The sequence below is a fragment of the Cyprinus carpio genome, chromosome A24 (genome assembly GCF_018340385.1).
Source record: "Cyprinus carpio isolate SPL01 chromosome A24, ASM1834038v1, whole genome shotgun sequence".
Lineage (NCBI taxonomy): Eukaryota > Metazoa > Chordata > Actinopteri > Cypriniformes > Cyprinidae > Cyprinus > Cyprinus carpio.
Window position 1 is genome coordinate 13,543,234 of NC_056595.1, and position 15,422 is coordinate 13,558,655.

General features: G+C 37.6%; 1 protein-coding gene across 1 annotated transcript in view; it reads left to right on the forward strand.

The window, feature by feature from the left end:
- LOC109049070 (phosphatidylinositol-5-phosphate 4-kinase, type II, alpha a) overlaps positions 1-15,422 on the forward strand; it is a 34,296-nt gene that overhangs the window by 10,930 nt on the left and 7,944 nt on the right. Inside the window, exons 2-6 of the mRNA XM_019066744.2 lie at positions 6,632-6,729; positions 7,085-7,181; positions 11,931-12,083; positions 12,210-12,356; positions 12,444-12,482. Coding sequence (XP_018922289.1) covers positions 6,632-6,729; positions 7,085-7,181; positions 11,931-12,083; positions 12,210-12,356; positions 12,444-12,482 — 534 coding nt within the window. The remainder of the gene's footprint in view (positions 1-6,631; positions 6,730-7,084; positions 7,182-11,930; positions 12,084-12,209; positions 12,357-12,443; positions 12,483-15,422) is intronic.

Here is a 15,422-nt window from a genome sequence, read left to right on the forward strand (position 1 = left end):
TCTCTAAAACTGCTCATGCTCTGTCACCGGCTTTTTGTCACTGGCAATTTATTGGATCAAATTTACCAGCTCTGATGGCTAATTGTTTTTTGGAAGCTAAAGATTTGTTTTAAATCAGTATCAGCACTTATTCATGTTAGATGTTTTTAATGTAATAGCATATAAATGACTAAAGTATATTTTGTTTTGTTAATTTATAAAAGAGGGGACATCTTAAATGGACACGTTTGATTGTGTTAAAGGGATTGTTCAGCCTAAAATGAAACTTTTGTCATCATTTTCCCATCACTTTCCATTTTCTCATGTTGTTACAAATCTGTATGACTTACTTTCTTCTCTAGAACACAAAACAAAACAAAAAGATATTTTGAAGATTGTTGATAACCAAACAGTCTTGGTTACCATTGATTTCCATTGTATGGACTCACTGAGGCATTCAAAATATCTTCTTTTGTTTTCATTTTCAGTTTAGATACATTTTGCATGTTATATTTATATTTTATTTGATTTCTGGTTTATTTCAAACTATTTTTAATGTTACATAATATCAACACTTGCTGTGAATGAATCATTGAAGGCCCCATTAGAGTGAATGAAATGTCTAAATTGCATTTATTTACTAAATACTTTGAACTGAATCAGTTAATTAAAATTGTCACTATGGTGTTTAAATTGATGGCTAGATATTATGAAATATAAAAAAAATGTTTAAAAGCAAATAAAAATTAGAGAAGTTCACTGTTATTCACGGACCCAGGTGTCAGATCAGATATACTGTATGTTTAATAAAACAAGGAACATATATAGTTCCTTATTTGTCCACGTGGTGTAGAGTCCTTAAAAGGCATAGGCTTGGTGTCCAAAATAGTCTGTAGCTAGCTACTGAGAGGGCCCCCTGCTGTAGCTGACAGGGGCCGGGGGGGCCCCTCTGTGCTCACTGTTGCTCCACCATTGCCAGTAGACAGGCTTTAGTCCTCTAGAAACACAGCTCATACCTCATCCTGCTTGCACGTGTTTCTGCAAGTGCCTGTTGCCTCTTAACCCCTCTCATTGCCGCTTAGCTTTAATTGCATTTCAAATAAACACACTGCATTAATCCCATCCTGCAGGGGAAAACCACACTGGTTTTACTGTGTCATTATGCCACTGTATTTCACATGTTATTTAGAACAAAAAGTTGTTGAGATTGAGATTTTCGTCCCTCTGCTTTTGATTTGCACTCTTGGTTTGTGGGTGATTTAGTGTCATGTTCTCGTGGTGCTATGTTGACACTTGAAGCAACTCTCTGTACGCTTGCATGTTGTCTGAAGCAGTCCTCTGATTGTAGCTCTCTTGATCTTTGATAAATAGTGTGTACAACAGCCTGGCGGAGGCCCAAAGAGCAGTTATGTTTCTTCTGGTCAGACAGCCCATCTATTCTATAAAAAGGATGAACAGTTTGTGTCAGCACAAACTAAAGAAAAACTAGTTTCAGTTTTAGTGATGAGTGGGCATAAACTTTCATGAAATTTCCTTCTGTTGTTCATAGTGCTGGCTTCCTCATGTGACATTTAATTTCCTTGAACAGTATATAAAAAGATTTATCATATTTACAGTCCAAACAAAGCATTTTTGTTAAATCGACCTGATTTTAAAGCCATGCTAGATTGGCACATGCTTGTTGTTACAAATAAAAATTAACTTTTCATACCCAGTGCTCAGTGTAGCTTTATTTTCTGGCCACAGTGTGATAGATGAACCTAACCCACTAAGCAGTAACCACAGCATGCATTACAGCTTCCTTACACTTGCTTGTGTCAGGGTTTGTGTCAGGACTGAGGTTTTTTAAAGGGTTTCAAGTGACCTTGTTTAAAATGCCTGACTTCCTTTCACAATCTGCATTCTTGTAAAGAGCTTTAGTAACCCAAAGCCTGCTAGGATTGGTTTCTCATTGGGTGGGCGATAACCCCACTCTTTTCCTTTTTGATAGAAATGAGTCAAGTCAAGTTGAGCTTTATTGTCATTCCGCTACATGTGTTGACATACAGTGGAACAAAATGTCATGCCTCACAGGACCATGGTGCTACATAAATACAGACATACAACAATGAAGTAAAACAGTAACCTATACACAACTAACCTACTGACAGATTTTGACTATAAATATACTATGTATAAATGTTTACCTATACATAAACTAAAAAATACAAACTATACGAATGCTTCACATAAATACTGTAACTATACACAACTAACCTACTGACAGATTTTGACTTTAAATAAACTATATATAAATGTTAACCTATACATAAACTAAAAAAAATACAAATTATACGAATGCTTCACTTAATACCACGTGCAAAGAGAAACATCGTAAGTCAAGCACCTGGCTGGGGAACAGTGCAAGATGATTTGTAGTGCATGAGCATGTAAACATACACATATTACTGAGTCTTTTGTGGGATTATGTACACACAGCAGCGTGTGTGTGAAAAGTTCCTTGTGCGCATAGAGGAGAGTGTGTTACTACAGGTGGTTTGGACAGGTTTGTACCACTCACCTGTGTGTAGCACACTTCGAATTGCACAAAAAAAGGTATGTGGTAAGGTTAGGGGGTGTTTGGTTGGGTGGAGGAGGTGAGATGGTCCATGTTTCAGGAGGTAGGGGGTTTGTGTGGGGTTTCAGAGGAGGGCGGGGGATTTGAGTTCAGGGCTCTCACAGCCTGGGGGAAAAAGCTGTTGAGCAATCTGGCGGAGCGGGCTCTGATGCTCCGGTACCGTCTTCCTGATGGTAGGAGCTGAAAGGGACTGTGGGAGGGATGGATGGGGCCCTTCACGATACTGGTAGCTTTACTGGAGCATCGTGCAAGGAAAATGTCCAGGATGGAGGGGAGAGGGGCACCGATGATCTTTGCAGCAATGTTCACTGTCTGCTGGAGGGTCTTGTGGTCTGCTGCACTATAGTTCCTGTACCAGACAGTGATGCAGCTGGTCAGCACGCTCTCAGTGGTGCCCCTGTAGAATGTGGTGAGGATGGGTGGAGGGAGACTTGCTCTTTTCAGCCAGCGGAGAAAGTGTAGGCGCTGTTGTGCCTTCTTGGAGAGTGACATGGTGTTGGTGGTCCAGATGAGATCCTCTGTGATGTGCACCCCCAGGAATTTGGTGCTGCTGACTCTCTCCACAGTCAAGCTGTCGATGGTCAGTGGGAGGTGGTCAGCGGAGTTTCTTCTGAAGTCCATCACAACCTCCTTTGTGTTCCCCACATTGAGGGACAGGTTGTTAGTGCCACACCATTCAGCCACTTCCTCTCTGTAGAGCGTTTCATCGCTGTTGCTGATGAGACCTACCACCGTGGTGTCATCCGTGAACTTGATGATGAACTTGGCAGTGCAGTCATGGGTCAGCAGCGTGAAGAGCAGCGGGCTGAGCATACAGCCTTGTGGGGCACCTGTGCTCAGTGTGGTAGTCCTCGAGGTGTTGTGAACGACACGGACTGACTGAGGTTAGAAAGTCCAGGATCCAATTACAGAGGGAATTGTTAAGGCCCAGCAGGTTTAGTTTATTAATGAACTGTTGTGGGGTTCTTGTGTTGAATGCTGAGTTGAAGTCGATGAACAGCATTCTAACATAGGAGTCTTTATTTTCTAGGTGGGTAAAAGCCAGGTGGAGGGTGGAGGAAATTGCATCGTCTGTAGAGCTGTTTGGATGGTATGCATACTGGAGGGGATTGAGTGTGTTGGGGAGGCTGGTTTTGATGTTGTAAATGAAGGATTAAACTCGTAATAATAACAAGTCTGTTACTGTTAAGGTTGCATGTAATGTGACACTTTTCAGGGCTGATTTAAAGGAATAGTTTACCCAATAATAAAAAATTTCCGAAAATGTACTCGCCTTGAAACCGTCCGAGATGTAGATTAAACTCTCATTCTGATGGCACACATTCACTGCAGAGGATGTAATGCTACATTTCTCCAAATCTGTTCTAATAAAGCAGCAAACTGAGGGTAATTTTCAGCAAATTTTTTGGGGTCAGCTGTTGCTAGGAATCTACAAATAATGGAATATTTAATTGTGCTTGCTCATTTCCCATATTTTTATTTAGAATATCTTTGGCACCATCTAATGCTTACTTAAAGTTAATCTTTAAAAACTAATCATTTAATTAAACATTGAATATAATATTTAACAAATGTATATCCATTCCATTATTCATAATGTATATTAAAATTCCTAAATTCATTTGTAGCATTTGTAGCAAATGAAAACAATTTCATTTTTAATTTATTTAGATTAAACATCAACTATTTACAATTTGACCATGAAATAAAATCTTAGCGATCATGGATTTTACATATCAATAAATTATATAGTACATTATACACAAGTGGAATTAGGTATACATTACTGAAAGGTCTTAAATCACAGTTTAAATATGTAAGAACAAGCTAAATATCCACAAGGGAAGCTAAATGACTGACTCTTGGATGTCACATAAAGATGCTGCATGCAGAACAAATGAGGCAGAACATTTGCTCAGACAAGACAAAACGCAGACATTCTGCCTCCTATAGGTAGCACTGCTTACTCACAGTGTACTGGGCTCTGAGACACCCTTCAAATCCAGAAGCCTGACATTTGACCAGCCAATAGGAAAGTCTCTAGAGACCTCAGTGCTATCCATTCTCCGAGAGGTCACATCACAGTGGGTTGATGCAATATCTCCACCAAGTCTTGGAAGACGAACTCAGTTAAATGGTGCGACTGACAGGCAGGGAGCCCCTAAAAGGAACTTTGTTGGCCTTTGACTGCTTGATTAAAAGTGGTATCTCTTACTGATTAGATCTGACTGATGTAAGAAGTGACAGGTATCTTCTGTTACTGATTAGATCTGACTGATGTAAGAAGTGACAGGTATCTTCTGTGAATGTCAGATGATATCATAATTTGGCTGCATTTTCATGTTCTCATTTTATGTATTTTTGTGTTTTTTCTGTACATTATAATTTTGTGATGGCCATATTCACTTGTACCATTTAAAGTGATAGATCTTTTTACTAATGATCACTTAAAATTCCAATAATTTAATAACACTGTTAGATTTAATATTTAGCAAATCATATTCTAAATTATAATGTTGTGATGCCTACATTCACTTGTAGAATTTAAAATTGATTTTAGTTCTTTTTTATTTTTCATTTATAGTATCCTCCATTTATTGATTATTGGTTCTATGAAAATAATTATCAGCCACAGTTTTAATATCAATGAATCCTTACTTATTTGTACATTTCATGGAGTTCGTATATTTATTATTAAATGCTCTGCTGATTGTCTGTTGTTGCAGAGTGTCAGACATAAAATCTTTGTGCTGCTTCAGTGCTTCTTGCCTGTTTGATTGCTTATAATTTTCCTGGTGCATGCACATCCTCAAACAAACAAATATATCACAGTAATTAAGGCCTTCTGCAGTCCTCTTGAGTTTAGTTAGCACTATTGTTATTTATATTTAAATCTTAATAGAGGGAAAGAACTTATGAGTCACCAGATCTTTTTGTTGGAATGAAAACTGTCCACAGCAGTTTTACATTCCCACTTCTCACAGTACAGCAGTAATTTCCGTTATTACAGTTTTATTACAAAAACGCTGTAGTGCTGTTTTCACAAGAGCAAACTATGCAAAGCAGAAACTGATGACTGTTGAATGTAGCACATTGTTTCAGGCCCTGAGCGGAGCAAAGCAGTGCATTGTGCCACAGAGATATCGCCCTCTGATGAGCAGAACACATCACTCACACTGATGGTTTTCCTGTACCCAGCACATCTCAGCACCTGTTTGTGTGCTTTGATTGGTTCAATGTCACATGAATAATTATGTTCATCCCAAACCAGATTTGATCAAGTGGTCTTTACCAGATGTCATATAGGTCATACAAGAATGACTTCTGCATTTTTGCTAAAAGGTGAAGACCCAACTCTATGCATGTTCTGCAAGACCCCCCTTTCTATTTAACATATTCTTTTGTACTGTCCCGATTTTTAATGCAAGTAGAAAGCTCTTTTATGAAGTTAGTTCACTTAAGGACTTATTTAGTAAGATTTTGCCTGAAAAGTTTTTAGAATGTTTAGCACATGTTAATTTAAAAAATCTTGTATATTACTTGCTGTGTTTATTTGTTTGCTTGTTTTTATTGTATTTATGTGATATTAGCATTATTGTATTTGAGTTTTTGCCATGAAAATAGCCCCAGATGCTGACATGGCATTAAATAAAATTATACTATACTATGTTCATCACAAAAGTGTGTGGTTGTTATATTTGTAGTTCTGACTGGTAGCAAGTGTTTGAATTATGTAGCTTATTGATAGCTTGATACATTGTTGAGTCTTTTTTTTTAGTGAATTTTGAGTAAATATTTATTGAAATATTTAAATTGAGGTATATATATTCAGCAAATTTGTACGTTTCATTTGCCATAATTAAATTGTGTTAGTATTTATATAGGTCACCTTGCTCTTAAGATATTGGTATTGGTCATACATTTCCATGCCCATATTGGGAGACCACTACATTTGACTCGCATTTTAAGACCCGGACCCTGATCGGGTAACCAGTAACTGAATCTCTCTCCTCTTTCTCTCTCTCTCCTGTCTAGATAAACGAGTTGAGCCATGTTCAGATCCCCATCATGCTTATGCCTGATGACTTCAAAGCCTACTCGAAGATTAAGGTAGACAACCACCTTTTCAACAAGTGAGTGCCTCTCAAAGTTTTCCCCTTTCCTCAGCTGTTATGATTCATAATATTTTAATCTTATTAGAGGGGTGAATCTTATGAAACCTGTCAAAAACATTTCTGAATCATGTTTTTTAAAAAAAACAGTACAACACATACCTTGACATATTATTTATAATTATAAAATAATGTTTATACATATTAATAACAAATATTTGTAAGTCACAGTAGCGTTTCATTTAAACAAAGATTTGATTTATTTCAAACAAAAATGCAAAAATATGTAACTGAGACTTTTCTTTTTGTGATTCACCCAGACAACTCTCAAGATGTTTCTTAATTTTATTTACCCCTTTTCTTCTTTGCTTTTCAGAGAGAATATGCCCAGCCATTTTAAGTTTAAAGAGTATTGCCCTCTTGTTTTCCGTAATTTGAGAGAGAGGTTCAGCATCGATGACCACGACTTCCAGGTAGGTTTTGTGAAAGAAAGAGAAATTATCCATGGTGTCACATTCAGTGTGTCTTAGAACCACAGCATATTACTGCAGTTGAACCACACAAAACACCAGTGTACTCACTACTTAACAATGCAAAATAGATTCAAGTCTCTGTGAGAAAAGCCCATGATTACCAAAAGGTAATTTAGTCATTAACCACTCAATTTGCTGTCGTAATGAAGACCATTATTCCCCATAATAACACCTTAATGTCAGAGCTGTCCTTGTATTCTTCAGCCTCCTACATACAAATGTTCTTAATTGTCCTCATATTCCTTTCCTTATATCTCTTTCATGGAAAAAAATACCTTTTTTTTTTGCAAGAATAGTCGCAATCAGTGTGCATTAGATGGAAAGGTTTTTCTTAACATTTCTTATTTTGGTTAATGAGGAAGATATGCCTTCGCTCCTCACTGTAATCAGAAAGAGCTCAGGGTCTTGGTTAGTCAGGGTCTGGTTATGTGGGTTTAAAAGGCATTATGTTATGACTGTAACCCTGACACGTGCATAAAACATAAGCTTCCCAGAATGTGCTGCTTATTTTATGGTCTTGATTAGAGACGTTAAGTATGAGCTATTTACTGGAGGTTTACTGTTGTCTAGGCTTTGTAAGTTGCAAGACAATCGTTTAAAGGGGTCATATGATGCGATTTCAAATTTTCCTTTCTCTTTGGAGTGTAACAAGCTCTTGGTGAATAAAGAAGATCTGTGAAGTTGCAAAGACTAAAGTCTCAAATCCAAAGAGATATTCTTTATAAAAGTTGAGACTCGTCCACGCCCCCCTGAGGCTTGTTCTAACACACCCCCACATATCTACGTCAGTATGTGGGTTTTGCATTAAGATTTGCATAACGCCGCCCAGATTTCCGCGCAAAGAAAGAAGGCGTACCTTTTATTCTCATTGTAGTATTGTTGTTGCCGCTGCCACCTGTGAAAGCGCAACTACTTTGTTTGGCCTTCAAAAAGAAGATGATATCCGCTTCGTCATGCCTGGAGCTGATCTGTGCTGGTCGCTATGGAAATACATTAGCTTTGCACTGTGGATCGCAGAACTGGCTTTCACCGTGGACGAAGTGGCGTCCAGCCCGGGGTCGTCACATGTGGTCGCTGTAAGACCAAATTATGCCCCTTCGTAGAATCCACCTGCCGCACCGTTCTCAAGACGCCCGCCTCTGCTCACTCAAGCCAGCTGCAGCTCACTCTAGACCGCGGCTCACTCTAGGCCTCCGGCCTCTGCTCACTCAAGGCGGCGGTGTGTGACATTGTTCTGTTGAAAAAGCAAAACTACTTTGTTTTTGCCTTCCAAAAGAAAACACGACTAGAAATCATGTTTATATCATGGTTATAATGGGTTTTATGTTTTATGTCTCGTCGCTCTGGCTGGACGAGGCTTCACAATATGTTAAGAGGCGTAACATTTCCATCTCACGCTTGAGGCATTCGGCCAATCACAACGTGCTGATAGCTGGCCAATCACAGCACACCTCGCTTTTCAGAGGGATGAGCTTTGTGAAAATCGGCGCGTTGCAAAAGGCGAGGCATAGAGGAGAAACAATAATGTACAGTATGTGGAAAATAATGTTTTTTTTTTTGTTTTTTTTTTACCTTAAACCACATAAACACATTTCATTACACCAAATACACAAAATAATGTTCTTTTTAGCAGCATCATATGACCCTTTAAGGGGTTTTGAAATTTTAGAACTGTGCACAACTATGTATTGTCAAAATAGACTAGTCAGTGTTAAGGAAGCCCTTAATCAGTGGTTCGCAACCAGGGGGCTGGTGTTCACTTGGAGGCCTCAGCAAACTTCCAAGAGAGCCGCAAGATGACTTTAACAAGAGTTTTAAGTGCAACAGTCAGCTTCTGGAAGTAAAATCTTAAATCATTTTCTTTTTCTTTTTTTTTACATTAACTTATAAATCTATAAAGATGGACTTGTTATGAGCTCTGAGATTTGTTAAGCAATGTTATATGCTTTTGTTGAAACCATCTGTTCGCGTCATTTCAAGTTATTTTTTAAATCATGTTTAACAGCAGAATTTGTCTAAAGATTATATTAATTTTTAATTTGATTGTCATTCACACTGCTTCATGGGATTATAGTTCTTTCCTTCACTAAAGACATTAAGTACACAGTCTTGTACTTTTTACTTTTTGTCTGATTTTAAAATATTTTTGCATATTTTGAATATTTACAACAATTTTTGTAATGTTTTGATTCACCTCGCAGCTGGCTTGCTTAGTTCATGGCTCATAATGCTTTAACAAAGACTTTTTAAAAATCCCTATGGGGAAAATGAACGGGGGGAAAAAAATTATTCCAGAACCAATTCCCTAATTTCCCCCCTTAACAATTGTTGCTTGGAAAATGTGGATATATAAGATAGCATGATTTTGAAAGTGTAATTATTGGCACAGTCAAAGTCATTTTTATAATGAGTATGCACTTTTATAGTTATGCCATGCTTTAAAATATTTTATACAACTTTATAGAAACTGTGAAAAATGGAAATAAAAAGTGTTTTTTTTTTTTAAATCCTTATCCTTAATCCTTATCCAGTAATAAGAATTACTACTGGAAGAGTCATGGGGCATTTGAATATGATTGTGGAAAGTCAATAACAGCCATAAAAAAAAGGTTGGGAACCACTGCCCTATATAATTAGGCTAGTTTAGGACCACTTTTCATGTTGGTCATAAGTGGGCGGTGCTTGGGACCAGACGTTATGCCGCAAGTCAAATGTCTACCTGCATAATAACAAAGCTGTTTTGTAATACAGACCTAGTGTAAACCCGCTATGACTTCCTAACATTGTGGTTCCTCAGTCCACTCTGCATCCTCTGCCTCATCATCACTATTTTCAGCTCATCTGGTCACACATTTCCCTGCGGAACGAGTCGTGAGCTGAACGGCTACAAGCCCTAACCCGCATGACTCAGCCTGGGAAGCCTTTCGAAATTTCATATCCTGCTTTTGGTTTTGTGTTTAAAGAGTATACTTGATGAATATAGGGAGTGTTTGATGAATATGAGGAAATCCAAGCACATAGATTTGAGGAAGAAAGAGACACTGATACTCAGACAGAGAGAGGTGACAGGGAAATGTGTGGGTGTGTACATGTTTGAGGTAACAGACCTTGGGAATGTATGTAGAGTGGTCTGACCCGCTCTGTGCAGCTGTGTCCTTCACTCACCCTCACTGAGCAGAGATCCTCCATTTCTTTCAAGTGCATCATGTGTCCATCATGAGCTTTATCTTTATGAAACTGGGACAGACACAAGGGCAGACCCCTTCAGTCAGTGAGGAAAAAATGGAAACTGCACAGCGTCTGTATGTCAGTGGTCATGTGTTTGTGGGCAGGGCAATTACAGTTGTGATTTGCAAACAAAATGTTATCATCAGAAATTCACATAAGCTTTCGCATGAGAGGAACAGAGGAACCAGGAACAGTCATGAGTTCTGTGAACCTCAGAACTTCAGAACATTCAGATACATTTTTACCAGTGACTTTACAACCAAACCATGACATAACCGACTGTTACTACTTAACCTGCCCACAAATAAATGTGCATCAGTCTTAGTTTATTTTATTTGTATGTCTTTTTTTTATTACCATGCATACTCTTATTTTTTCCCCACGAAGTTAAGCAGCAAAACTGTTTTCAACATTGATAATACTGAGATGTGTTTCTTGAGCACCAGCTCAGCATATTAGAATTTTGTATTTATTATTTCTATATTTTATATATTTCTGAAGGATCATGGGACACTGAAGACTGGAGTAATGGCTACTGAAACTTAATTTATGTATTGAAAAAAATGGTTCATTTTAAATTGTAATATTTCACATTATCAAAGTTTTTTCTGTAATTTCGATCAAATAAATGTAGCCTTGGTGAGCATTAGCAACTTGAAAAGAAGAACATACTGCCCCCAAACCTTTGAACAATATGAAATTTGTAAATAAAATAATTTTATTTCAGATAAAATATATAGTCGCTCTGCAACACAACAGATGTGCCGAATATGCGTTCTGTGTGAATGGCTTGGTTTCGGTTTTAACCTAAACAATATCTTTTCTGCATTGAGCTTTTATATTTCTCTAATATTTTGAATGAAAAATGCAGCAGCGGCACATCTTGGTGGCTCAACTGGACAGATTAACAAAAACATTTAAATGCAACAAATACACTTAGCCTATCACCATCACCGCATCTCGTGCACCAATGATAAGGCTCCCTGATGCACACCTAAAATTCAAATAAACCTTTTTTTCATTCGAATGCAAATTTCGAATTTTAAATTCTACTAATATTCCTTTTTATTTATGGCACTCATTTCAGCATGTGTTTGTGTTCTGTTGGCTGTCTGCTTGTCACTCATAACACTCGCCTTTAAATTAAAAAAGTGTGAAACTATCGTGCGATATATCGAATATTTTTCTATCGTTATCGATGATGGTGTACTGTCGATTAATATCGATACCATTTTATCGCCCAGACCTAGTTGGTGTGCTTAAAGAAAGTAATGAATAAAAACAGCCGTTTGTTTCAACTTTTCTGCTTTAAATGATCATTCATTTCTAATTCAGTGTGATGTTTATAAATGAGTCTCCCAGTATGCAGTATGAAAGTGTTAAAAAGTCTCACTTAATCTCATCCATCTTTGTGTGCATTTATTACGTGTGCTAAGACCTCTTTCCCATGTGTGTTGGCAGAACTCTTTGACACACAGTGCGCCCCTTGTTAGTGAAGCTCAGGGCCGTAGTGGAGCTCGCTTCCACACCTCCTACGACAAGAGGTACGTCATCAAAACCATAAGCAGCGAGGACGTGGCTGAGATGCACAACATCCTCAAAAAGTACCACCAGGTGTGACACAATCTCATACATTCCCCATACAAGTGTTTAATTTAATTGATGTTTTACCCATAATTTGTACATTTACTTACACATTTCTAGTGAGCTGGATGGTTATAATGTCTTTTTTCACTGCAGTATATCGTGGAATGTCATGGTACCACATTGCTGCCTCAGTTTTTAGGCATGTACCGCCTCACTGTAGACGGAGATGAGACTTATATGATAATCACACGCAACGTGTTCAGTCACCGGTTGTCTGTGTATAAGAAATACGACCTGAAGGTAAGGATTATGGAAAATGACAGGCCAAGTCAAACCAGATAACGTTTATTATATGGTTTGACATGTTTAAATTTTTCTTCTCTGTAGGGATCTACTGTTGCCAGAGAGGCAAGTGACAAAGAAAAGGTCAGTTTCACCCTCAAACACAAAAATCTGATGTGAAAGTTTCACATTTTCACTTGTATTGCTTTTCCGATAATATTTTTGTCCGTTTTTTTTTAATTGCATTGTATGTCAGTTCAGTTAAATTAAAGTTTATTTGTATAGCGCTTTTCACAATACAAATCATTGCAAAGCAACTTTACAGAAAATTAAGTTTCTACAATATTTTAGTAGTAGCTTATCAGTGGTGACTGTCAGTTAATGTACATATGGCAGAAATGTACGGAAAAACAATTAAAGACATAATCAAACAGACGATGAACACTATTAACAGCAATTATTATATGATGCAGTCCAACTTGTAGCAAAATTTGGTAGTTCTGTAAGCAAAAACAAAAAGGGTTTGAAGTCCAAAAGTATATTAACCAGAAAATATTTATTTAAGTCCAGGGGTTTAAATGCTAAAGATAATAAATGAACAGCAATAAAGAAACAAACAATTAACAAAAAACAAAGTGAAGGTCCAGCTTCGGAGCACAACTGCAGGATAAGGACGAAAGCTCCCCCTTCAACAAAGGCCAAACAGCTTAAATAGACTCCCAAATTGGTAACAGGTGTAGATCCTTATCTGGTAACCTATAAAAGAGAAGAACTAGAACAGAAAAGAAACCCAAAACAAAACCGTAACAATGTTGTTTCAGGGTTTCTGTCAGGTCTCTTTGCTTGTGTGTTTGAAGATGGTTCATTCTTTTGTGGCTAATCATTTGTCACTTCAAGCACCGTAATTTACTGTGAAGCAAAGGTGCGAGTATGAGAGTGAGGCGTGCTGGATTTAGACCGTCTGTGTGATTATCGGGTGCACAGATGTAGATCTATCCTATACTTAGGGTGTCAAGGTGAAGCAGAGTCCATGGTGCTTTTTTAAGCTATGGAGATTAAAGCAAGAGACTGTAAGCTTCAGTAGCATTAACACTGGCACCGTAAATAAAAGGGATGATTTAATGACAGTGGTTGGAATGCTTGCCTGCTGGTCATCACAAGGTACTAGAACTTAACAAAGAAGAATATGTTAAGCTAGCTGTGAATACTTGTAATTTCACATGTCTACTTTGCATATTATTAGGTTAAAGGGGTCATGAACTGGCATTTTTTATTATTTTATACTGTTGTCTGAGGTCCACTTATGACGTTCACGTTGTTTTGTACATTCCAAAACATCAGAATCAATAATCGGCTATTTTCTACCCTGGTTTTGAGGCCAGCTTGAGAAAGGCTCGGTTTTTATGGGCATGCTGCATTGAAGACTGTAAATAACAGTTTTCATAGTAAACTAACTTTCTGTGTGTCTGTTTAACAAGCTACGTCCTTCATAATTGGAGCATTCTGTGACTTTGGTTAGACACGTACACATAATCAGGACATATCAAGTGATCTCTAATAAAGCAATAGTGACAGTATAAATATTTTTTACTCACATAAGTGTGCTGCGTCATTCCTGTCGAGTCCAATATAGACGGCACAGCAATTGCTTTTTAATCTCAGGCTCTCTGCATATCCAGCGTCGAGCTGTGTCTTGTTTACAAAGGAATCTGCAGTGAAATGAAGCGAACAAACGCTCAGTGTTTTACTCACGTGAGTTAAAACTTAATTAAAATAAAGTTCAATGCATTCGTAATATTTGAATCCGAAGGAGGGTTATGCAGTGAATGTGTTCTTCCACAACCAGGAACTGCACAATATTTTGTGATCTTTAACAGCATGTTTATTGCTTGGTTGCTCGATCCGGTTTAGCGCCACTTATGTTATTTCCCTACTGTGTCACGTATGAATCAGTGGGCGGGGCTACAGAGTTGGACATTGATATTCTTCTGTGGAGGCGGTGTTTAACTTGTCTATTACATCATAGGTAGGCGCATTCCAGGATCTGCCGTTTGCTGGGCCTGGTGTCAGTAAAAGCTTTTATTTCAGTAACAAGGACGTTTTCAGTTTTGAAACTTACAGAATATTTTTTTAGTACAATGACCTATTATAAATCCAAAGCTCAAGTAAAAATTGATTTCTCAATTTATGACGCCTTTAAAGTACCCCCATTATGCCAGTGCGCACAGTGTTCTCTCATCATAAACAACAAAGTGCAGATGCACGTGTAAGTATAAGAGATTTATTCATCATACAGTGTAGACAGCTTCACAGATTATAATGGAAGTGTTTTTTAAAGTGCATAAAGTAGCTCTAGACTGAAGTCAGTGATGATGTTCTCTGATAACCTAAATGTTCTGTGCTCATTTAGTAGCTGTTGTTTTAATAACTGTGGACATGTAAGCATTTTATATTTAGTAATTTACAATGTTTCTATTAAATTATCATGTTAAATACAAATTCAGTCATATTAAAAATATTTTATGACACAGCATCCATATGCTACTTGACTAAAAATATATAATGTGTGGTTAATAGATTTCACTAACATTAGGCATTCAACATGAAAATAGCAGTAGGAGCTGGCATGGCATTAAGAAACAAATTAACTCTGCTGGTATATACTATGTAATTCAATCCTCCAGAAGGTTAAAAAATTCTCCTTTTGCTCTATGCCTGTCTACACTCTAAGGAAATAAAAGGTACGTAGCTGTCACACTAAGCCAGTGGTTCCCAAACCTTTTCTGCTGGGCCCCCCTTTTGTAGAGAAAAATATTTTCAGAGGGGGGAAATCTGGGGGTTTTGGGGGATAAAAATATGATTAAAAACCACACTGCGCATTGTAAATTGTGTAAGTAATTGTAAAATTGTTTAAGTAGTAAAATAACACAAACGGGGCAAAAATGCGTTTTAAGTAGGGGTGACCCCAAATGGTTGACGATTCGATGGTTTGATTCGAGGAGCCTTATTCGACTCTCAATCTCACAGTCGAATATTCGCGGGGTGCTATGATTATGCCATATTGACTATATGGGGGAGCTCAAA